Raw genomic sequence first — 24468 nt, 5'->3', positions numbered from 1 at the left:
CAGCGAGCAGTTCAGTTGTCATCTCCTTTCCCATCATTAATCTCTGGGATTAAGTTTGTTGAAGTACTTTGTGAAGTTCCAAGTGCCTTTGTCTGAGAACACCAGAAAGGTGCTTACTGGAACTTGCCCAAATGTTCTGCTGAAAATGGTTGCTCAAGCTGTTCATTCATTAGGGGCTTAGTCTTTAAACCCCTAATCCTTTATTCATTCATGATTAGTCTGAGGTACTTCTCTGGTACTGAACTGATGTTAATTTCTTCCCATTTCACCCGTGCCCCGAGATCACCATTTGGAGACCTTGTCTTTGAAGATGGAGCTCTGAAGAGTGTTGGCCTTGATTAGAGATTATGGTGATAAATTAGGTCTTCAGCATGGGCATGCTGAATGCAGCCATGGAATCTATGAGATGTCCACCAAGTCTGCTGTTCTCCTCCTCTCTTGTCTTGAGGAATGAAATGCTCCTTTTGTTTCCCTCTGACTCTTCAATGTCTCATCTTCTGCTGGGACTGGAAGGCTTTATCAGCTACTGTTCTGATTAGTAATTGCATCCTGTTCTTGGGGATAAACATCCCAGACTCAACATGAAATCTTTCAAAGGTGGAATTCCTGTCACGAGAGAGAGAGAGAGACAAGCTGAGGAGAGGGGGGGAAAAAGGGAAACAACCTGAAAATGGAGTGTGCAGAGGAGCAGCTAATAATAATTAGTAATAATAATAATAGTTGTTGTTGTTGTGATCATTTTTAGAAGGATAAAGGCGTAATGATTTTTGCTGTCAATAAACCAAGTGCACTTCCTGAAGCTCATTAGGGATCAGACCAAAAGGGAGACTGGCAAAGTTGCAGCAGATTCTTAGATCCCCTTCTTTCCCCCTTTTGCTCTTGCTGTTTGCTCTGTTCTGCCAACCTCTTGGAACGGAGTGTGCCGTGCAGAGCGTCCCCCAGCTCGCAGAAAGCCTGGGCCTCAAAAATAGCACAGCCGGGAAGATCTTGTACTGCTGCGTGGCGCTCGGGGAGCTGCCAGCCCCAGCCAGCCCCTGGCCGAGGCTGAGCTCTCCAGGGCTCCTCTTACCTAGGCAGCACCACATGTGGAGTGCTGGGGGTTTGCCTGTCTCACCTGGCATCTCCCTCCTGTGGTTAACTTGGAGGACTTCTCAGAGCGGCTCTCCTTACCTGGAAGCTTCTGTCAAAGGTCTTGGAATCATAGAATCAATAAGGTTGGAAAAGACCTCAGGGATGATCAAGTCCAACCTATCACCCAACACCTCCTGACTAAGTAAACCATGGCTCAAGTGCCACATCCAGTTCCTTTTTGAACAGCTCCAGGGACGGTGACTCCACCACCTCTCTGGGCAGCACATTCCAATGGCCAATTCCTCTTTCTTGTTCTTGCTGAGCTTGAGCAAAGGTTCCACCAAATGCTTACCTTGTGCAGAGTCCTTCCTGTAGTTTCTCTGCTCATTCCTACGATCTCAGGTGCCCCTGGGATCTGTCTCAGGTCTGTTTCATTACCTGCTCTACAGCATTTGAGGGCTGCTGAGATGTAACTGTATCTTTAACTTAGTCAGCTTCAAACTGACAGCCCAAAATTCCTTGTCCAAGGAGGATGTGATGTAGGCATCGCCACTTGCCTCACTACCATCACTTAGCATCACTGCCCCACATAGGTGATGTTTGATGTCACTACCCTGCTGAACCCACCCTCACCACATCCTGGTCATGCAGTCTGACACTAGCCAGGCTGGGACTTTGTTTTCTTTGCAGTCTGTTTCCTTTTCTCTCTGGAGTTGTTTCTGAAAGGGATGGGGTGAAGGCAGGGGCTGTCCCCTTCAGCAGCTTCATCCTTTTGTGTCATGTTTCTGTGCTGAGCCTCTGGCTGTCATTTACTTGTTGTTGTAAGTTGTTAGTAATCCATTCCAAGGTGAAGATTCTTCCTGACCTCTTCTTCCCACTCCTCCTGTGTGCTGGGAGTCGTTTGAGCTGGGACAGGTGGCAGCATGCTGTCTGCCTCAGGTGACGCATCAGTTGTGGTGAACCTTGCTCGTTGATTTTGGAGCTCTTACTTCCACACTGCTTCCTAATGGCCACTAGTCCTGAAGCACGGGGCTGTAGCCAGTGGGTTTGGTTTGCTGCTCCTCTTCCCTTGAATTTGAGCCTTCTCAGGTCCTTAGGTGCTTCCCATCCTGTGTCTGAACTTAATTTGAGAAATGGCCTTCAGCTGACAGCGGTAGTGTGGTGGGTGCCAGTTCTTTCTGCTGGCTGCTGTGGAGGAGTTAATCAGCAAGGCTGGGCTCCTGCAGCCTGCAGCAAGGAGCTTCACTGGTCACCTTCAACGGGCTGAGCTCTTGGCTTTGTGCTTAAGTGTGAAAGGAGAGGTTCCCTCAATCAGAGTCAGAGACTGCAGCTCTGAATGTGCACCAAGGGCCCCAGCCTTTGGCTCCAAGGACTGTCATAGGAAAAAGCTCAGCAGATCTTCATGTGTGAAGTTCCTGGGGTGTGTTGAAATCGCTCACTCAGCCCTGGGCACTTTTCTCCTTTCCAAATGGAGGCATTTCCATTATGCCTCTTCTTCTGACAATGTTTTTGGCACAACTTACTGGGGTTTTTGGGGGGGGTTTGGGGTTTCTTTTTTTCTTCCTTTCACATGGGCACACTTGGGCATGAAAATGAATGTGGGACCTGCGAGCTTGTTTCAGCCGAGCGGGGTTTAGAGTCTGCTCAGACCACCTGATCAATCCTGTTAAGAGCACACAGTTCCAGAGCAGTGTTAGAAAACTTTCAGCCCTGGTAGGAGCTGAGCTCAGTCTGCCAGCCTCCTGCATCTTAAGGAGGAATTTATCTCCTGCTCGTTGCAGGAGATGAAAGGATGGAACTGGAACTGTGGTGACTTGAGGAGGAAGGAAAGAATGGGTGGGTTGGGGAGGGAGGTTATTAAAATGGATGCTGTCTTCTAAGTCCATGTCACCCTCAGGATTCCATGTAGCAGTATATAAAGGGTGTCTGCCAGGAGGATGGAGACACCCTCTCTACAAGGAGTCCCATGGAAAGGACAGGGGGTGATGGCTGCAAGTTACTGCTGGGGAGATTCCCATTGGCTCCAGAAGGAAATGTTTCCCTGTGAGAACAGTCAGATTAGAATCATCTCCCAAGGGGAGCAGTGGATTCCTCTACATTGGACAGTTTGAAGACTCAGCTTGACAGGGTGCTGGGGCATTTCGCTTCAGCTCCACCATCCCCTGGAAAGGTTGGACAAGATGATCCCTGGGGTCCCTTCCAGCCTGGCATTCTGGGATTTGAGTCCTGAAGAAGGTTCTCCAGCAGCCACCTTTGCATCCACATCTCCTCTAGTGTTTCCTGCAGCACTTAGTAAGCTGCTGTTGGTTTTATTTGTCATGTGGCACGGGGTGCTGTTACTGCACACCTACATGAAACCCTGTGGTGGGTTGAAGTTTGCCCCCAGCGTTAACTTTAAGCCAGACCCAACTCGGTTAGAAGCAAGTGAAGCTGTATTTACAAGCAAAACCTACACTCTACAGTGGAATGCAATGAATATGAACAAGAATGTACAGGAGTTAGAGATTTACAATTAGCAAACAGCAGGAAAACCCCCTGGTCAAAAGACCAGAGAAGTCTGTTCCACTGTCCCCCCAAATCCCCCTGTCCCAAGTGAGAGAAGGGAGTTGAGAGGAAGAGCAGTGGGTTAGTCTTATCCCAGGGTCAGCCAGAAGCAGATCATCTCCTGAGTGAAGCAATCACAGCCAAGATCAGAAGGGGAGAGAAAAGGAATGGGACTGAAAATGTGAAGGATTGTTATGATCCAGCTTCTCTTATCCCAGACACTTAGCCAGTGAATTTGTGTAGAGTAATCTTCTGTTCTCCTTTTTGCCCCCAACAGTGATTTGTTTATGTTTTTCTACTTCTCTGCTGGAAATCTGCAGCTAAATTGTAAAGGCATAGCCTAAAACTACCACAAACCCTCAGGGAGAGATGGGGAGGAAGTGGGGTGGGGAGGTCAGCATCAGGAGAGGGAGACTTGATGGCCTCATTGGTGGCACTGAGCAGCAGCTCCCTCTGAGAGCTGGCAGAGCTGCCCCCGGAAGGTGGCTTCTAAGGGTGCAGCGAAGCAGGGTCTGGTTTGCAGGCAAGAAGTGAACAGGGGAGAGCTTGCCTGCAGAGAGGGCCACGAAGCACCTCTTGCCCTTGTCCTGCCATCAGGTTACAAGGCAGATCCATGAGCATGAGCAGGAGAACGAGTTGCGGGAACAGATGTCAGGATATAAGCGGATGCGGCGCCAGCACCAGAAGCAGCTGATCGCCCTGGAGAACAAGTTGAAGGCCGAGATGGACGAGCACCGCCTCAAGCTGCAGAAGGAGGTGGAGACACACGCCAACAACTCGTCCATTGAGCTGGAGAAGCTGGCCAAGAAGCAAGTGGCTGTGATAGAGAAAGAGGTGAGCAGGGCTGCAGGCTCCCCAGCTGTTCGTGAAGATCGGAGGGAGGGAGAGGTGTGCAGCAGGTCTCTAAGGGATGGCTGTTGGAAGTACTGCTTCAAACACCTGCTCTTAAGTACACTGGGTGCTACAAGCCAACCTGATGGAGGTCAAGGGAGGTGATTCTGGCCCTCTGCTCTTGGGAGACCCCACTTGGAATATTGCATCCAGCTCTGGAGCCCCCAGCACAAGGACTTGGATCTGTTGGAGTGGGTCCAAGGAGTCCACAAAGATGATCAAAGGGTTGAAGCACCTCTCCTGTGAGGTCAGGCCGAGGGAGCTGGGTCTCTTCAGCCTGGAGAAGAGGAGGTTCCAGTGAGGACCTTTTAGTGTCCTTCCAGTACCTGAAGGTGTCTACAAGAGAGCTGGGGAGGGACTGCTTATGAGGCCTGTGGTGACAGGACAAGGGGTGATGGTTTTGAACTAGAGCAGGGTACATTTAGATTGGACATTAGGAAGAGTCTTTTTACACTGGGAATGGCAAGACAGTGGAATGTGTTGCCCAGAGAAGCTGTGGACATCCTCATGGCCTTTAAGCCCAGGTGGATGAGGGTTTGAGCAGCCTGGTCTGGTGGGAGGTGCCCTTGCCCATGGCAGGGGGGTTGGAACCAGATGATCTTCAAGGTCCCTTCCAACTCAAGCCATTCTGTGATGTGCATCACTGATGGCTAAAAGAGACTGACAAATTGTGGAGACTTTGGAGGGAGCTTCTACCTCCTGGCTGAGGGGGTGACAAAGCTTGCTGCTTGCTCAGTCTAGTTCAGAATCAACATGTTGATCCATGTGGTCGGTGCAGAGGGGTTTTAGCCTCTGGGGTGGTTATGGTGGAGAGGGTCAGGAAACTCTTAGATGCATGTGGACATTATGGGGTTTTTATTGCAAGCAGCTTCCACAAAGCTGAATGCTCCTAGCACAGTGGTGGGGGAATGACAGACCAAGAAATGTACAACAGAAGGCTGATTTGTGCTGGATTCAGTACCTGCTCCCTCACCCTTTGGGTTTATTCCTTCTCTCTCTCTCTGTGCCTCACAGGCAAAGGCAGCTGCAGCAGATGAAAAGAAATTCCAGCAACAGATTTTGGCTCAGCAGAAGAAAGACCTGGCGACCTTTTTAGAAAGTCAGAAGAAACAATACAAGCTTTGCAAGGAGAAGATTAAAGAGGCAAGAAACCATCACTTTTTAAGGCTGAGGGGGTGTGGAGTGAGCATCAGCTAGGCTTTGGTTTTGATAAACTTGGGCCAGCCCAGGGGTTTAAAGGATACTGCTGGCTTGGAAGCAAATTTAGATTCTCAGCAAATAAAGTGAGAGCAGCTGGCAGCATCTGTGAAGGTGCTGGAGGTGACTTCTCCTTCTGCTCTGGAGCAGGATCTTTAGAGCCAAGGTTTGGGACTTCACAGAGAATCCTTCTTCCTCTTTTTCCTCATGTGTGTTTTGGGGTGGTTGGGTTTGTGTTTTGTGGCTTAAGCTGTTACTAACCAGGGTAGCTTTTTTAGATGCCCTTTGACCAAAGGCTCTGTGACCACTTCTGTGGATCTGAAAAGGAAGTAACTTAGTACAGAGCTTAACCTGGCCCAAACAGCACAAAAGTGCTGTGTCCCCACCACATCACAAGAGCCTTTTGCTGTTAAAAATGCAGAGGTGAGAAAATGAATAGCAAGGAGCCCTCTGAGGTGTGATTTTATACTCTGAGCTGTGTGATTTGATAGAGAGTCAAGCATGAGCCCTTAGGGCCAAGCTTGACTCCTTTGTAACAGAGGTGTGAGGCTGGGAAGGGAGCCAAGGGGTTTGACCCCATCTCTTTCCTGGCCAGCCAGAGCCTCCCCTGCAGAGGTGTGTTGGTGTCTTACCACTGCTGCTCTCTTTAGCCCCTGAGATGTTTGTGTTTGGCCACTTTTTCGTCCTCCCCTCGATGGGCTGCAATGCAGCTCTAGAGGCGGAAGGGCTGGGCACGGCCAAGTGACAGGTCTGGTTCTGCTGGTACCCCTCTGGGGCTATAGTCAGGATTTTGGTGTCCTGTCACAAACTGAATGGCAGAGTAGCAGCAGGGAACAAAGGTCTTCCCAGCTGTGTGCCACGGTGAGGCTCAGGGCTCTCCTTCTGCCCCTGTGTGCACGCAGGAAATGAACGAGGACCACAGCACGCCCAAGAAAGAGAAGCAAGAAAGAATATCCAAACATAAAGAGAACCTGCAGCACACACAGGCTGAAGAGGAGGCCCATCTTCTCAGCCAGCAGAGACTCTACTACGACAAAAACTGCCGCTTCTTCAAGAGGAAAACGATGATCAAGAGGCACGAGTTGGAGCAGCAGAACATTCGGGAAGTATGGCACCCTTCGCTTCCTTCCCCCCAGCCCTGCTTTGCTTGGCTCAGCTCCCTGTCTGTCAGACAGTGTGCTGAGGGAGGTTACACCTGGTGTGCTCCTGGTTGCTGAACAGAACTGAGCTAAGCGTAGGAAGGGGCCACAAAGATGGTCGGAGGGCTCGGAGCACCTCTCGTGGCTGGGAGAGTTGAGGCGTGTTCAGCCTGGAGAAGGGAAGGCTCCAGGGAGGCTGAAGGGGGCCTCCAGGAAGGCTGGGGAGGGACTGCTCAGAAGGCCCTGTGGTGATAGGATGAGGGACAGTGGTTTGAAATTGGAGCAGGGGAGATTGAGGTTGGACATCAGGAGGAAGTTCTGCACAAAGAGAGTGGTGAAATGCTGGAACAGGTTGCCCAGCAGTGTGGTTGAGGCCCCATCCCTGGAGACATGCAAGATCAGCCTTGATGTGGCCCTGGGCAGCCTGACCTAGTTGGAGGTGTCCTTGCTGAGTGCAGGGACCTTGGGCAAGATGACCTTTGAGGGTCCCAAGCATTGCTGACTTGCAGGCTGAAATGCTGTGTAGGCCACCACTCTGGGTCAGATGCTTCACTTGAGATCCTGGGCATCAAATGTGGGGGGATCCTGCTGGGTTTTGTGACAGCACAGGGCAGTTTGTGCCACGCCAAGTGCCAGGGCCACCTGGCAAGTGGCTGAAAGGGCCTCACAGGAGGAGTTGTACTTGTTGGCTAAAGGAAACTTCCACAGCTGAAACATGTGCAATAAAGCAGCCATAACCTTCAAAGAGCAACAGGAAGGTGGCAGAATGAAACGCTTCCAATGTAAGACATCCCAACAATTCAGTCCCCTGCTGTCTGCATTCTGGGTGTCTGCAGATGCTCAGCTGTAGCTTTCCCGTGGGGCTCTGCCCAAATGAGAGCACAGGAAGGGTGATGGTTTGTCAAGGAGAAGCTATTCCACAGCCTCCCTTTTCCTCATTAGTTATCAGCCCCTTGTCTTGCAGGCTGCCTGCAGTCAAACACCACTTTGGAGAAAGAATTATCACTTGTAGGATCTTCTGTGGTACTCACTGGAGTTCCTGAATTCTTCATGAATGTTATTTTTGGATAAAGACTCTGGATCAGATGAGAAAGTGTTTTAGTGAAGGCTGAGAGGGAGTGCTCAGAAATGAATAATAATCAGGTACTTAGTCTGCTGCTCTCACATTGTCTGGCATAGTTAACACTGCCTGCACTGTACCTGCCTCAGAGCTTTGCAGCCCCTGACTTCAGAGGTGCCTGGGGCTGCTCAGCTGCTGCTTTTCTCAGGGTGTCCATCTCAATTTGGACACCCTGAGCTGTGAAAAGCCAGATTTGGGCACCCTTACCACCTAAGCTCTGTGGGATGGGAAGAGAATTCGGTTCCCTGGCAGGGTGTTCTAAGCAGGGAACACCCCTCTGAGCTCCTGCAGTTGAGCCTGTAGGAGAGACCTCACTTCCAGAATGATCTCTTTATCTCCTGACAGGAACATCCCTGCTAACTAGACCAAATTGACTGGATCAGACACCTGAAGTAAATAACACTTCAGGAATCTTTTTCTCCTTCTCTTGATGTTTTCAGTAACCACAGAGGTGGTCCTTGTGCCTGAGGGAGTTGTTTGTGGGAAGTGGAGTGCCTCTTGGTTATTCACTCTGTGTCAACTGAAATCAGGCATGGAAGGGGCAGGGGAGAGGCTGGCTGCCCCTGCCTGGGGTGCAGGCACAAGTGGGAAATGATTTCAGCACTCCAGGAGCTCTAGCTTTTGGGGTTTGGCTGTCAGAGGGCAAGCTTTGCTTAAATGTGAAAACATCCTTATGGCAGAGAATGCAGAGGCAGGGCCTGGCCCTGTGTCCTTCCCCATCCTCCTGGCTTAAACCTGTTGCAGCTGCAGCAGCCAAAGGGGCTGAGGTGCCTGCTTGCAGGGGCTGCTGTTGAGGATTATGACAGCAACACCTCAGAATGATTAAATATTATGCTTCTGCTGCAGAAAATCCTTAAACTGAGCCAACACTGGGCCCTCCCCATGCTGGGCACTGTGTGTGCGTGGTGCCAGGCAGCCCCTGCTGTGCCCATCTTGGTCTAGCATGAAGCACAGTGATGGGTTTGTAAAGCTGGGAGCTGAAACCAGCAGACCATCTGTGAAGGTCAGCAGGTATCAGCAAGGGGTACAGCTGTACTCGCTGCTTGGCTGAGCTGGATTCAGCTCCGTGCTCCACAGGTGGTTGCTGATACCTTGAGACAGAAACATTAGCAGTAATCAGGGGGAGAATCTGGCACTTTCCTCTTCCTTGGCTTGGAACTTGGGGAAGTTTTCCTGGGTTGCAGGTCACCACCTGCAGGACCTCCTCTGTGCAAGGTTGTGTGAGGCTTGGGCTGTCCCCTCACATGCTGTGCCTGGGGTCCAAACCCACCTGCCCACAGTGGTAAATTCTTCCCCACACCTGCTGTGGTGTGGTGGAGCTGCTCACCCCTGCTGTGGCCATTCCAGAGGGGTGGCAGGGGACAAGCCTCAGTTCCCAGTGCCTGGCAGAGGCTCAGGGTAACTTAAACCAAGGAAGAGCTGCCAGCTCTGCCCGTCAGGCAGCCCAGCTCTGAGCACCCCAGGCTGTATTAGTAATAAAGACTGGAGTGAGTCCCAGCAGGGCTTGCGTGGGGTCCCAGTGCCACCTGCTGGACACTCCCTGAGTGAGCCAGGAGCTGCCAGAGGAGCAGGCCCCAGGAGGATGGGTGGGATTGGATGGGATGGGATTAGATGGATTGGATGGGATTGGGAGGATGGATGGATTAGATGAATGTATGGATGGGATTGGATGGATTGGATGGGATTGGATGGATTGAATGGGAGGATGGATGGGATTAGATGGGTGGATGGGATGGGATGGATGGGATTGGATGGGAGGATGGATGGGATTAGATGGATGTAGGGGATGGGATGGAAGGGGTTGGATGGATTGGATGGATTGAATGGGAGGATGGATGGGATTAGATGGGTGCATGGGATGGGATGGATGGGATTGGATGGATAGGAGGATGGATGGATGGATGGGATTGGATGGATAGGAGGATGGATGGATGGATGGGATTGGATGGGAGGATGGATGGGATTAGATGGGTGCATGGGATGGGATGGATGGGATTGGATGGATAGGAGGATGGATGGATGGATGGGAGGATGGATGGGATTAGATGGATGGATGGGATGGATGGGATTGGATGGATAGGAGGATGGATGGATGGGATTGGATGGGAGGATGGATGGGATTAGATGGATGTAGGGGATGGGATGGAAGGAGTTGGATGGATTGGATGGATTGAATGGGAGGATGGATGGGATTAGATGGATGGATGGGATGGGATGGATGGGATTGGATGGATAGGAGGATGGATGGGATTGGATGGGAGGATGGATGGGATTAGATAGATGGATGGGATGGATGGGATTGGATGGATAGGAGGATGGATGGATGGGATTGGATGGGAGGATGGATGGGATTAGATGGATGTAGGGGATGGGATGGAAGGAGTTGGATGGATTGGATGGATTGAATGGGAGGATGGATGGGATTAGATGGATGGATGGGATGGGATGGATGGGATTGGATGGATAGGAGGATGGATGGGATTGGATGGGAGGATGGATGGGATTAGATAGATGGATGGGATGGATGGGATTGGATGGATAGGAGGATGGATGGATGGATGGGATTGGATGGGAGGATGGATGGGATGAAAGGGACTGGATGGCTGGGATGGGAGATGGCTGGAGGCTGGTTGTCCCCTTTCCTTATCCCGCCCAGCGCCGCTGGGTTTCGTTCCCCCGTGGGCGGGGGGCAGCGGGGCCGGGCGCTGAGCGGGTGCTGTGCTGTGCCGGGCAGGAGCTGAACAAGAAGCGGACGCAGAAGGAGATGGAGCACGCCATGCTGATCCGGCACGACGAGTCGACGCGCGAGCTGGAGTACCGGCAGCTGCACACGCTGCAGAGGCTGCGCATGGACCTGATCCGGCTGCAGCACCAGACTGAGCTGGAGAACCAGCTGGAGTACAACAAGCGGCGGGAGCGGGAGCTGCACAGGAAGCACTTCATGGAGCTCCGGCAGCAACCAAAGAACCTGAAGGTGCTGGGAGCTCTCCTCCCTCCTCTTCCTCCTCCTCCTCCTCCAGCCTCTGTCCTCTGTGCTTGCCGCCTTCTCCATGCCGCAGGACCCTGCGCTCTCCCTGGGGTCCCTTCCCCTTGTGCAGGGCTGCTCTGGTGGCGGCAGCCTGTGGGCTCCTACGGCAAAGAGCTCCCTGAGGATTCTCCCAGTGCTGTGCTGACGGAGGCTGCTGGGTGAGAGCAGGCTAGCAGAAGGGTGGCAGTTTGCTTCTGAGGAGCTGGGCTTTCTGCAGGTCCTGCCTGGTGGCAGCCTGTAAACCTTGATGTGGAAAGGGGTTGGGTGGTACTCGCACCAGGAGGGGGGTGAGACAGGGTGTTCCTGGGGCTGACAGGATGTACTGTCTACAACATCATATGTACTGGAACAAAAAGGGAAACAAAATGGAACAAAACTAGCAATGGGTAGATTCAGATTGGATGTGAGGAAGAAGTTCTTCCCCAGGAGGGTGGTGAGACTCTGGAACAGGTTGCCCAGGGAGGTGGGGGAAGCCTCATCCCTAGAGGTTTTTAAGGCCAGGTTGGATGTGGCTGTGAGCCACCTGCTGTAGTGTGAGGTGTCCCTGCCCATGGCAGGGGGGTTGGAACTGGCTGATCCTTGAAGTCCCTTCCAACCCTAACAATTCTATGATTCTCTTTCAAAGTCAGCAGAGAAAGAGAGCTTGGGTGTGCTGAGCACTGTGCTCTGTCCCAGCTCAGCTGCAGGTTGATCAGAAGCTCTGAGGAGTTGTGGGGGTGTTCTGTTCCTCCCCTGAACATCCACACAGGTGTGTTGCTGTGAAGCCACTTGGTCACACCTTGCCAGTGCTTAGGTTTGCAGGCCCCAGGTAGTGCATGGCTGAGGTGGGGCTGGCAGCAAAATGGGAGCACTTGACTAAGGACACACCTTTTGGGAGGCAAGCAGTAGGGTGATGGTCTGGGTGAGCTGTAGGGAGCAGGGGTAGGAAGTGGAGATGCTCTGGGCTGCAGGTTTAGTGGATCCTGTTCCTGGCCCAGTCCTGCGGTCAGGGCCTGGGCTGATGCTGCTGGTTAGATCATTGTGTGTGTAGAGCATACCCTGTTCACCCAGATGCAGGGGCAGGAGACAGCACAGAGCACAGGGGAGCTGTGATGGTCTCTCCAACCCACCCATTTGGATGTACTATAGCCTCTCCACTCCCAAAGCTCTTCGTGCTCTTCACATCGTTCCTTCCTTGGCAGGCTATGGAAATGCAGATCAAAAAGCAGTTCCAGGACACATGCAAAGTGCAAACTAAGCAGTACAAAGCACTGAAGAATCACCAGCTGGAAGTAACTCCAAAGAGTGAGCACAAGACAATTTTGAAGAGTCTGAAGGACGAGCAGACAAGGAAGCTCGCCATCCTGGCAGAGCAGTATGAGCAGAGCATCAACGAGATGATGGCCTCACAGGCGGTAGGTGCCTGGGAGGGGGGTCCCTGACTCAGGTCTGTGGAGCTGGGGTACAGTCCCTGCAGCTCTCTGGCTGCTTCCTGTGCCAGCTGCTGGATGGTGAGCAATGCAGTTGTGTTCATACCCACTGGCACCATGTGCAGACTCCCCTGTAGCAAGGAGTCCCATGGAAAAGGTGAGGAGGGTGCCAGTTACGCCTGGGGAGATTCCCCCTGGACACAAGAGGACAGGTGTTTCACTATGAGAAGTGTCAGACATTGCAGAGGTCTCCCCAGGGAGGTGGTGGCATCCCCAACAGTGAGGATGTTTAGGATTCAGATGGATAGGGGCTGGGCCATCCTTGCTTTTGCCAGGAGAGGTTGGACCAGATGATGCTTGAGGTTCCTTCCAACCTGCTATTCTGTGAACTAATGCATCAGGAGGCGCTTCCCTTCTTGTGCTAAGCATCTGGCATCCTTTCCCTGCTACCCATTGTGTCCTGGGCTTTTGAGAGCTGGACTTCCCTGAGGCTCCCAGCTCCGTGTGAGTGGGGAAGCAGCTGTGAGCGAAGCCCTTCATGCTTCTCATCCTGCCACTCACAGCAGTGGCTTGGAGAAGGAAGAGCAGTGAGTGTACCTCTGGTGTCAGAGCAGAGGATTACCTGGTGGAGGTTTGGATGTTCTTTCCCAAATGGATCACAGAATCATTCTGGTACTTGACCTTTCAGATCATCAAATCCAGTGGTTAGCCCAGCACTGCCAGGTCACCACTGCACCATGTCCCTCAGCACCACATCCCTGTGGCTTTTCAACCAGGGGATGAGGACTCCACCACTGCCCTGGGCAGCCTGCCTCAGGCCTTGAGAACCCTTTTAGTGAAGACTTTCCTTTTCCCCCCCAATGTCCAACCTAAACCTCCCCTGATCTTACAGCTACGGCTGGATGAGGCCCAAGAAGCAGAATGCCAAGCCCTGAGACTGCAACTCCAGCAGGAGATGGAGCTGCTCAATGCATACCAGAGCAAAATCAAGATGCAGACAGAAGCACAGCATGAAAGAGAACTCCAGAAGCTGGAGCAACGGGTGTCACTGCGCAGGGCACACCTTGAACAAAAGGTAGGTGTGGGGTGGGCTGCTGGGGGGCTGCAGCTGTTGAAGAGAAGGCTAAGGGGGGACCTTAGTGCTCTTCACAGCTGCCTGAAAGGAGGCTGTGGTGGGGCTGGTGTTGGTCTCTTCTCCCAAGTAACCAGGGGTGAGAGGAACTTGGCTTAAGCTCCTGTTTGACTGGGGGGTTGGACTAGATGATCTCTAGAGGTCCTTTCCAAGCCCTAACATTCTGTGATGAAGATGTGCCAGGGGGAGGTCTGCGTTGGACATCAGGAAAAACTTCTTCACTGAGGGCATGGTGAGGTGCTGGAACAGGCTGCCCAGGGAGGTGGTGGAGTCACCATCCCTGGAGGTGTTCAAGGAGCTGTAGGTGTGGTTGTTCAGGATATGGCTCAGTGGTCATGGTAGCTATGTTACAGTTGGACTTGATGATCTTAAAGGTCTTTTCCAGCCTTAATGATTCCAACTGTGTCCAGTTCTGGGCTCCTCAATTTAAGAAGGACACTGAGACACTTGAACTTGTCCGGAGAAGGGCAATGAGGCTGGGGAGAGCTCTGGAGCACAGCCCTGTGAGGAGAGGCTGAGGGAGCTGGGGTTGCTTAGCCTGGAGAAGAGGAGGCTCAGGGGAGACCACCTTGCTCTCTACAACTACCTGAAGGGAGATTGTAGCCAGGTGGGGGTTGGTCTCTTCTCCCAGGCAAGCAGCACCAGAACAAGAAGACACAGTCTCAAGCTGCACCAGGGAAGGTTTAGGCTGGATATTAGGAAGTTCTTCATAGAAGGAGAGATTGGCCATTGGAATGTGCTGCCCAGGGAGGTGGTGGAGCCACTGTCCCTGGAGGTGTCCAACAAAGGCTTGGATGTGGCACTTGGAGCCATGGCTTAGTTGTCAGGAGGTGCTGGGTGACAGGTTGGACTTGCTGATCTCCAAGGTCTTTCCCAGCCTGGCTGATTCTGTGATCCAGGGCTGGCTGTGGGGCTGGGAGCTGCTGTAGCCGGGGTGGGGACGCTGTGCTGAGGGGCTGCTGCCTGTGCTGCTTTCAGATCGAAGAGGAGCTTGCCGCCCTCCAGAAGGAACGCAGCGAGAGGATCAAGTTCCTGTTGGAAAGGCAGGAGCGGGAGATCGAAAGCTTCGACGTGGAGAGCTTGCGGATGGGCTTCGGCAACCTGGTGACCTTAGAATACCCCAAGGAGGACTATAGATGAGATTAAGAGTTCTTTGCCATTTTAAAACAAAACACAACAAAAACCTAACAACAACAAAGATAAAACCAGGAAAAAGCAAACAAAGCAAAACACACACACACACAAAAAAAAACCAACCCCAACCCCACAACCCAACCAAAACCCAACCCAAGACAGGGCAAAAAAGAGCAGCCACAGATACTGATCAAACTTGCAAACCCAACATTCCCCACGGCACCACCGGGCGTGCTCTCTCTCTCTCTTGCTGTCTCTCTTGCTGACATCGTGTCGGACTCAGTGCCTGTATATTCTTACTCCATCAGGGGCCCCCTTCCCCTCCCTGTGTCAGTCCCGGTGCAGGAGGTCTGCTCCATAGTTTGTCACAGTCTTGGATGTCTCTGTGCCACGAGTGGAAAACAAAAAATGTTTCAGTGGAAAACCACAAAAAACCAAACTTTGGAGGCAATCTGAATAGAGGAAGGGGGGGGAGGGGGGGGGGGGTAAACAAAAAAGGGAAATCAAACAGCAAAAAGGCAAGGGAAAATAAGAAGCTGGATGGCTGTTGCTTGTGAGCAAGCATTTGGGTTTGCCAAGCAAGGAAAAAAGGACAAGCAGAACATGAAATGATAGCCTGAGAAAAAGAATAGCCTGGAAGAGGCTGGAAAAAAATAATTGATGTCCTTAAATAAAAAGGTCCCCAAAAAAGTCAATAACCCCAAAAGTGAATGTCCTAAAAAAAAGAAAAGGAAATGTCCTGGGAAAGGAAATGGCCAAGGAAAGGAAATGTCCTTAAAAAAAAGGAAAGGAAATGTCCTGGGAAAGGAAATAGCCAAGAAAAGGAAATGTCCTTAAAAAAAAGGAAAGGAAATGTCCTGGGAAAGGAAATGGCCAAGGAAAGGAAATGTCCTTAAAAAAAAGGAAAGGAAATGTCCTGGGAAAGGAAATGGCCAAGGAAAGGAAATGTCCTTAAAAAAAAAGAAAAGGAAATGTCCTGGGAAAGGAAATAGCCAAGAAAAGGAAATGTCCTTAAAAAAAAAAGAAAGGGAAATGTCCTGGAAAATTTAATGTCCTGAAAAATTCATGTCCTAAAATATGGAATGTCCTGAAAAATGAATATCCTAAAGAAAACTGAATATCCCTAAAAATTTGAGTATCCTGGGGAAAAAAAAAAGAATATCCTGGGGAAAAGAAAATGAATAGCCTAAAAAATGCCCTAAAATAGTATCTTGCAAAATAATGGCCTAAAAATTGAATGTCCTAAAAAAATTCCTGGATAAATAATATTCCCCCCCCCCCCAAAAAAAAAAAAAATCCTGGATAAATAATATCCTTCAAAAAGTCCTAAATAGTATGCCAAAAAAAAAAAAATCCTAAATAAATAATAGCTTAAAAAACTCCTAAATAAATAGTATATAAATAAAATCTCCTAAATAATATCCCCCCAAAAAAATCCTAACTAATATATTAAAAAAACCTAAAAAATAATAGCCAAAAAAAAAATCCACCAAAAATCCACCCAAAATTCCTTTAAAAAAAATCCTTTTCCCCCCTCCCCCCAAAATAAATCCTCCTAAATAAATACTACCAAAAAAAAAAAGCCTTCTCCTGAAGAGGTAACATCCAAAACAACCTCCTAAAGAAATAATATCCTTAAAAAAAAAATAGCTTAATATACTGCAGAATTAATATTGGGGGAGGGGGAGGGAAAAAAAAAACCCACATAAGAATATCCTACAAACAAAATAATAGCCTGGAAAAGATGAATATCCTACAATGAAATGGCCTGGAAAAGTGAATATCCTGGAATAAAACAGCCTGGGAAAGATGAATATCCTAGAATGAAATGGCCTGGAAAAGATGAATAGCCTACCAAAAAAATACCCTAAAAAAAGGAATATCCTAAATAATAATCCCCTGAAAAATTAATGTCCTCCAAATAAATACCCTAAAAAAAATGAATAACCTACCAAAAATTACCCTAAAAAAATGAATATCCTACCAAAAAATACCCTAAAAAAAGGAATATCCTAAATAATAAACCCCTGAAAAATTAATGTCCTCCAAATAAATACCCTAAAAAAATGAATATCCTACCAAAAAATACCCTAAAAAATGAATATCCTAAATAATAATCCCCTGAAAAATTAATGTCCTCCAAATAAATACCCTAAAAAAATGAATATCCTACCAAAAAATACCCTAAAAAATTAATATCCTAAATACTAATCCCCTGAAAAATTAATGTCCTCCAAATAAATACCCTAAAAAAAATGAATATCCTACCAAAAAATACCCTAAAAAAATGAATATCCTACCAAAAAATACCCTAAAAAATTGAATATCCTACCAAAAAATACCCTAAAAAAAGGAATATCCTAAATAATAATCCCCTGAAAAATTAATGTCCTCCAAATAAATACCCTAAAAAAATGAATATCCTACCAAAAAATACCCTAAAAAAAGGAATATCCTAAATAATAATCCCCTGAAAAATTAATGTCCTCCAAATAAATACCCTAAAAAAAATGAATATCCTACCAAAAAATAAACTAAAAAAAAGAATATCCTAAATAATAATCCCCTGAAAAAGTCAATATCCTAAAATAAAATAAAGAATATCCTAAAAGATTATCCTGAAAAAAAAAAATATTAATGGAATATCCTTAAAAATAAATTATCTTTACAAAATTAATAGCCTATAAAAAAAAAAAGTCAGAGCCTTAAAAATATCCTTAAGAAGTGATATCCTGAACAAAATAATATCCTTACAAAAATGAATAGCCTTTAAAAAAGTGAATATCCTTTAAAAAGTGAATATCCTTAAAAAGTGAATATCCTGAAAGAACTAAAGAATATCCTAAAGAATATCCTAGGGCAGGGAAAATTCATATCCTTTAAAAAAAGAAATCATAGAATACATAGAAATATCCTTTAAAAGTTAATATCCTTAAAAATAATATCTTGAAGTAGGGAATGTCCTGAAAAGGGAATAGCCCTAAAGGGAATATCCCCCAAAAAGTTAATATCCTAAAAGTGAATATCCCCAAAAGGTAAATATCCCCAAAAGTTAATATCCTAAAAGGGAATATCCCCAAAGTGATGATCTCCAAAAGTGAATGTCCCAAAAAAGTGAATATCCCCAAAAAGTGAATATCCTAAAAGTGAATATCCTAAAAGTGAATATCCTAAAAGTGAATATCCTAAAAGTGAATATCCTAAAAGTGAATATCCTAAAAGTGAATATCCTAAAAGTGAATATCCTAAAAGTGAATATCCCCAAAAAGTTAATATCCCTAAAAGTTAATATCCTAAAAGTTAATATTCTAAAAGTGAATATCCCAAAAAAGTGAATATCCCCAAAAAGTGAATATCCTAAAAGTGAATATCCCCAAAAAGTTAATATCCTAAAAGTTAATATCCTAAAAGTGAATATCCCCAAGAAGTTAATATCCCTAAAAGTTAATATTCTAAAAATGAATATCCCCAAAAAGTTAATATCCCTAAAAGTGAATATCCCCCCAAAATTTAATATCCTAGAAGTGAATATCCCAAAAAAGTTAATATCCTGAAAGTGAATATCCCCAAAAGTGACTATCCCCAAAAAAGTTAATATCCCCCAAAAAGTTAATATCCAAAAAGTGAATATGCCAAAAAAGTTAATATCCTAAAAAAGTGAATATCCCCCAAAAAGTGAATATCCCCTAAAAGGGAATATCCCAAAAACTTAATATCCCAAAAGTGATTACCTCCAAAAGGGAATATCCCCAAAATGTTAATACCCCAAAAAAGTTCATATCCCCAAAAAGTAAATATCCTGAAAGTGACTATCCCCCCAAAAATTTAATATCCTGAAAGTGACTATCCCCCCAAAATTTAATATCCTAAAAGTTCATATCCCCAAAAATTTAATATCCTAAAAGTGACTATCCCCAAAAAGTTAATATCCTAAAAGTGACTATCCCCAAAAAATTAATATCCTAAAAGTGACTATCCCCCAAAAAATGAATATCCTAAAAGTAAATATCCCTAAAAGTTCATCTCCTAAAAAGTTCACATCCCAAACCCCAAAAATGATAGAGAATAGATTTAAAACCCCCTAACCTCAATCTCCTCAAAACCAAGACAGACATTTCCTTTAAACAGAAATGATATCCTTAAAACCGAACTGGAAATACCCTTTAAACGAAGAAGAACCCAACACAAAGCCGAGCAACTCTAAAGAGCCTATAAAATAGCTAGCTAGAGACAGAACTAACTTTAATATCTCGCTCAATGACAAAGGCAAAACAACTGAACAATGAACCCGGGGAGGGGGGGGAGAGAGATGGAATCCGCAGCCTTACCTTGACTTAGCTGCTGCATAACTTCCTTTTAGTTCTTTTCCTTTTGGTTTCCTTTTAATTTTATTTTTTTTTTTGGTAATTTATTCATCAGGAATTAATTAATAATAATAATAATAATGAAAAAAAAAATTTTTTTCTTAAAGATTTAAAAAAAATAATAAATAAAAATAAATAGAATTTGCTACATTTTACAGGAAAATAGAAAAAAAAACCACAAAAACAACAGCAACAACAAAAAAACCACAAAAGCTAAGCGAGCGACTCGCGCTGTACATAGCAGTGGTGACGTTGAGGACTTTTTGGGGCTCTTTCTCCTTTGGTTTTTGTTTTGGAGGGGGGTGGTTTAGGGAGGGAGGGAGGGTGGTGGTGGGGGTTTGATGATTTCTTTTGGGGGTTGTTTTGTTGGGGTTTTATTTTGGTGGGTGGGAGGGGGGGTTTGGGGGAGGGGGGGTTTTTTAAGGCGCAAAACCACGCCAAGGGGGTTCGGCGAGGCCGCGGCGACCTCGGCGCCTTGGCGTCCTTCGTGATTGTATCGTAAGAGCAAACACAGCAAAAGCCTTTTCTGCTGGGGTTAGAGAACGGGAAGACGCTGCAGAAAAAAGTGTAGTTTGAAAAAAACTACCCCCCCAAAAAAATAATAATGAAAAGAAATAAAAGGAAATAATGATTTTTTTAAAAAATAATAAGAATTAAAAGAAATAAGAAAAAAAGAGGAAGGATGGAAAAGAAAGGAAGAATAAAAAGGAAAGGAAAAAAGAAAGGAAGAATAAAAAGGAAAGGAAAAAAGAAAGGAAGAATAAAAAGGAAAAAAGAAAGGAAGAATAAAAAAGAAAGGAAAAAAGAAAGAAAAAAGAAAGGAAAAAAGAATAAAAAAGGAAAAAAGAAAGAAAGAATAAAAAAAGAAAGGAAAAATAATAAAAAAGGGAAAAAAAATAAAAAAGAAAGGAAAAAAGAATAAAAAAGAATGAAGAACAAAGAATAAATAATAGAAAGGAAAAAATAAAGATAGAAAAAAGGAAGAAAAAAGAATATAAAAAAGAAAGAAAAAAGGAATAAAAAAGAAATAAAGAAAAAAGGGAAGAAAAAGAATATAAAAAAGAAAGAAAAAAGGAATAAAAAAGAAATAAAGAAAAAAGGGAAGAAAAAGAATATAAAAAAGAAAGAAAAAAGGAATAAAAAAAGAAAGAAAAAAAGGAAGAAAAAAGGAAGAAAAAAATATAAAAAAGAAAGCAAAAATAATATAAAAGAAAAAATAAATAAAAAGAAATAATAAGAAAAAATAAAGAAAAAAACTAAAAATAATTAAAAAGAGAAAAAAGAAAGAAAAAAGAAAGAAAAAATTTTTTAAAATAAAAAAAAACAGAAAAATAAAGAAAATAATTTTAAAAAAGGAAAAAAAAGGAAAAAAGAAAGAAAAACTTTTAAAAAATAATATTTAAAAAAAAGTAAAAAAACTGAAAAACACACACAAAAAAAACAAAAACAAAGGAGCCCACAGGAAATCCCAGTAGCACAAATTGGGCTTTGTCAAATGGTGTATTTTGTGTATAGAAGGAATTTAAGGAGAGCTTTGACTTATTTTCATATTGTATTTTAACTCTTTTTCTCTGATCAAGAATTTTTTTACTTCTGGCCTTCCCTTCTCCCTCACCGCTCCCAGCCACACATCCCCCCCGCCCCCAGGCCCCCTTCCCTCCCTCCCTCCCTCCCCCTTTGCCCCCACTCTCCAGTTCAATACTTGGATTTCAGCACTGTTTGGTCCATCCCCAGCTCCCTCTTAGTGTTTTGGGGTTTTTTTTTCCTTCTTTTTTTTTTTTTCCCCCCTTTCTTTCTTTCCTATTGTTTTTTTTTTCCCCTTCTTTTCTTTCTTTTCATTTTGCTTTGGGTGAATTTTCTTTTTTCCTTCCTCCCCCCACTTCTTCCAACCTTCCTCCTCCTCCCCAAAACTCCTCCTTCCCCCCTTCCTCCCCCCGCCATGATTTTTTGGTCATAAAATATTGCATTATTCACACTTTCAAACTGTGTATTTTCTTACAATAAACAAACAAACAAACAAAAAAAAAGAGTTTAAAAAAGAAAAAAAAAACAAAAAACATTTTAAACCAAGGCTTTACTTCTTTTGCATGCACTTTAAAAAAACAAAACAACAAAAAAAAACCCCAACCCCTCCCCCCCCCCCAAAAAAAAAAAACCCAAGAGGAAAAAAATCGTTTTAAATAAAAAAAGAGGAAAAAAAAAAAAGGAAAGGAAAAAAAAAAAACCAAAACCAAACCACCCCCAACCCCAGCCACCAACCTTTTTCAGGTTCCGAGGAAGAGCATGAGCAACTGTCAGAGCTTTTAATTATATTTGTAAATAAAAGTGTTCATCACGAGGCCTCGGCTGTCTCCTTGTGGGAGCAGGGGAGGTGAAGCGCTCCGCGCCCGGCCAGCAGCGGCCCCCTGCCGAGGGCCGGGGCGGGAGGGCAGAGAGGACGGCACGCAGGCATCCCCCCACCCCCCACCACCCCCCGGAGCTGCAGCAACAGCTTCGGTGAGTGCAGCTTGAGTGCTTTCTTCCTTCCTTGTTTGCAGTACAAGCCCTGGGAGGAGAGGCTGAGGGAGCTGGGGTGGTTTAGCCTGCAGAAGAGGAGGCTCAGGGGAGACCTTCTTGCTCTCTACAGCTACTTGAAGCGAGGCTGTAGCCAGGTGAGGGTTGGTCTCTTCTTCCAGGCACCCAGCACCAGAAGAAGAGGACACAGTCTCAAGCTGTGCCAGGAGAAGTTTAGGCTCAAAATGAGGAGAAAGTTCTTCCCAGCAAGAGGGATTGGCCATTGGGATGTGCTGCCCAGGGAGGTGGTGGAGTCCCCATCCCCATTGGCCATTGGGATGTGCTGCCCAGGGAGGTGGTGGAGTCCCCATCCCCATTGGCCATTGGGATGTGCTGCCCAGGGAGGTGGTGGAGTCCCCATCCCCATTGGCCATTGGGATGTGCTGCCCAGGGAGGTGGTGGAGTCCCCATCCCCATTGGCCATTGGGATGTGCTGCCCAGGGAGGTGGTGGAGTCCCCATCCCCATTGGCCATTGGGATGTGCTGCCCAGGGAGGTGGTGGAGTCCCCATCCCCATTGGCCATTGGGATGTGCTGCCCAGGGAGGTGGTGGAGTTGGAGGTTAGGAAGCTCTTCATAGAGCGATTTGCCATTGGAAGGGCTCTCCAAATCCATTTTGTTCCTCGAACATGAGGTCTCCACAGCATGTGTTGGAATCAGAGAATCAATGAGGTTGGAAAAGACCTCAGAGATCATCAAGTCCAACCTGGCACCCAACACCTCCTGACTGACTAGACCATGGCTTCAAGTGCCACATCCAATCCCCTCTTGAACACCTCCAGGGATGGGGACTCCACCACCTCCCTGGGCAGCACATTCCAGTGGCAAATCTCTCTTGCTGGGAAGTGCTTTCTCCTCACCTCCAGCCTGAACCTCCCCTGGCACAGCTTGTGTCCTCAGCCTGGAGAAGAGGAGGCTCAGGGGAGACCACCTTGCTCTCTCCAACTCCCTGAAGGGAGGTTGGAGCCAGGTGGGGGTTGGGCTCTTCTCCCAGGCAACCAGCACCAGAACAAGAGGACACAGTCTCAAGCTGTGCCAGGGGAGGTTCAGCCTGGATGTTAGGAAGTTCTTCATAGAAAGATTGGTCATTGGAATGTGCTGCCCAGGGAGGTGGTGGAGTTACCATCACTGGAGGTGTTTAGGAAGAGACTGGATGGGGTGCTTGGTGCCATGGTTTAGTTGATTAGATGGTGTTGGGTGATAGGTTGGACTGGATGATCTTGAAGGTCTTATCCGACCTGGTCTGGTCTATCCTATCGTATCCTGTCCTATCCTATTCTATCCTAACCTAAGCTAGCACTTGCCTGGAGCCCACAATAGCCCCAGCCATTATCTTACCTTCACAGCTGCTCTTTCCCCTGGAGCTATTTACCTTTCAAGTCAAGGGGAGGATACCGGCCCTTGCTTAACACCAAGGCTGCCCCCAGCCTTAACCGAAGGCTGCCCCCAGCCTCTCCTGCAGCCCTAGGGGAAGCTCTGGGGGTTTGGTTCCTAACCTGCTTGCTTTGGTAGTGGTGATGTTTAGGCTAGTAGATAGTAGGCTGCATTCGAAAGCTGCTGAGGGACTTTTTATGGTGTGGGGTAGTGTCAGGACTAAGGGGGAATGGATCCAAGCTGGAGGGGGGCAGATTTAGATTAGATGTTAGGAAGTTCTTCCCCATGAGGGTGGTGAGACAGTGGAACAGGTTGCCCAAAGAGGTGGTGGAAGCCTGGAGGTGTTTAAGGCCAGGCTGGATGTGGCTCTGGGCAACCTGATTTAGTGCGAGGTGTTCCTGCCCACAGCAGTGGGGGTGGAACTGGATGATCCGTGAGGTCCTTTCCAACCCTGACAATTCTGTGGCTGCTTTTCTGTGTGTCCTGCTTGAGATGTCCCAAGATGGTCCAGCCCTTGCTGAGCAAGGTGAAATGCAGCTCTTCAAGCCTGTCTCCACCTGCCTGATGTGTTTTGTGGACCTTGGGAGGAGTAGTTGGGGTTGTCTTCTGAAAACCCATCAAACCTCTTTCAGTGTCTTAATGGCTGGGCTGAAAAACTGCCCTGGGGCAGAACCAAAGCACCTCCTTGTGGAGTCCCTCTGCTTGCTGCACAGCCTTGCTGCAGCACCCTGAGGTTTCTGATCCTGCAGAAAGCAGTTTGGAACAGGAGCCTTCTGCTTCCATGCAGGGGGAATTACATTGGCTTCATCTCTTTTAACCTTGTCAAGATGTCAGATGGGACCAAAGGGTCACTTGGTGCTTTGAGCACTTAGGAGACACCACCAGACCTCACTGCAAGCTGCTGGAGGATCAAGAGAACAACCTGTGGCTTGGCTGGGAAGCGGCTTCAGGTCAGTAAAACCAGTGGTGCTTCTCCCAGGAGCTAAGACTGCAGCTGGAGTGAGGCTGGCATGACTGAGGGCCCCAGGGAGAAGGGGGAGATGCCCCAAGACAGGCAGGGACCAGCTCCTCTTCCAGCTGCCAAGCATAAGCTAAAGGTGCTGGGTGCCCATGAGGCTGTTGAAGAGCTCCTTACCAGCCAGATCTGCTTGCCCAGAGCTGGCCAGGGAGGGGACAGCCCTGAGCAGAGGCTGTCCCAGCAGCTGCAGGGAGTGCTGAGGTTGCTAACAAGTGCTGGGAGTCTTTCAGGGAGTAAATGACCCTGCTGAAAATGAGAGTGGGTTCAGAAACACCCTGGAGAAGGAAGTATCCTGACTCTCTACAGCTGTGTGTGTGCCATGAACCTTTGCTGTGATGGCTCCTGAAGGTGAAGACCTTTACATTTGCACAAGGTATGGACAGAAAGACCTCAGTGCTTCAAGCCTGTGGTCCTCCAGCATCAGCACTGCTTTAGCACAGCAAAGTGAAGCCTCCCTTTGCCTGCTAGAAGGAAGCTGGTGGCACCCCCAAGAAG

At 47.3% G+C, this 24468-nt stretch overlaps 1 protein-coding gene across 5 annotated transcripts in view; it reads left to right on the top strand.

Annotated features, from left to right (window-relative positions):
• Nucleotides 1–14703, top strand: part of TAOK3 (TAO kinase 3) — a 112984-nt gene extending 98281 nt beyond the window's left edge. For all 5 annotated transcript variants that reach the window (XM_054172785.1, XM_054172787.1, XM_054172786.1 and 2 more), the window contains 7 exons: nt 4213–4449; nt 5521–5649; nt 6606–6809; nt 10697–10936; nt 12172–12384; nt 13292–13474; nt 14510–14703. In XM_054172785.1, coding sequence (XP_054028760.1) covers nt 4213–4449; nt 5521–5649; nt 6606–6809; nt 10697–10936; nt 12172–12384; nt 13292–13474; nt 14510–14671 — 1368 coding nt within the window. In that variant the 3' untranslated portion in view covers nt 14672–14703. The remainder of the gene's footprint in view (nt 1–4212; nt 4450–5520; nt 5650–6605; nt 6810–10696; nt 10937–12171; nt 12385–13291; nt 13475–14509) is intronic.
• Nucleotides 14704–24468: the final 9765 nt, after the last annotated feature.

This window comes from Dryobates pubescens, chromosome 25 (assembly GCF_014839835.1).
Source record: "Dryobates pubescens isolate bDryPub1 chromosome 25, bDryPub1.pri, whole genome shotgun sequence".
In the NCBI taxonomy this organism is placed as follows: domain Eukaryota; kingdom Metazoa; phylum Chordata; class Aves; order Piciformes; family Picidae; genus Dryobates; species Dryobates pubescens.
This window is presented reverse-complemented; position numbering and strand designations above follow the sequence as displayed.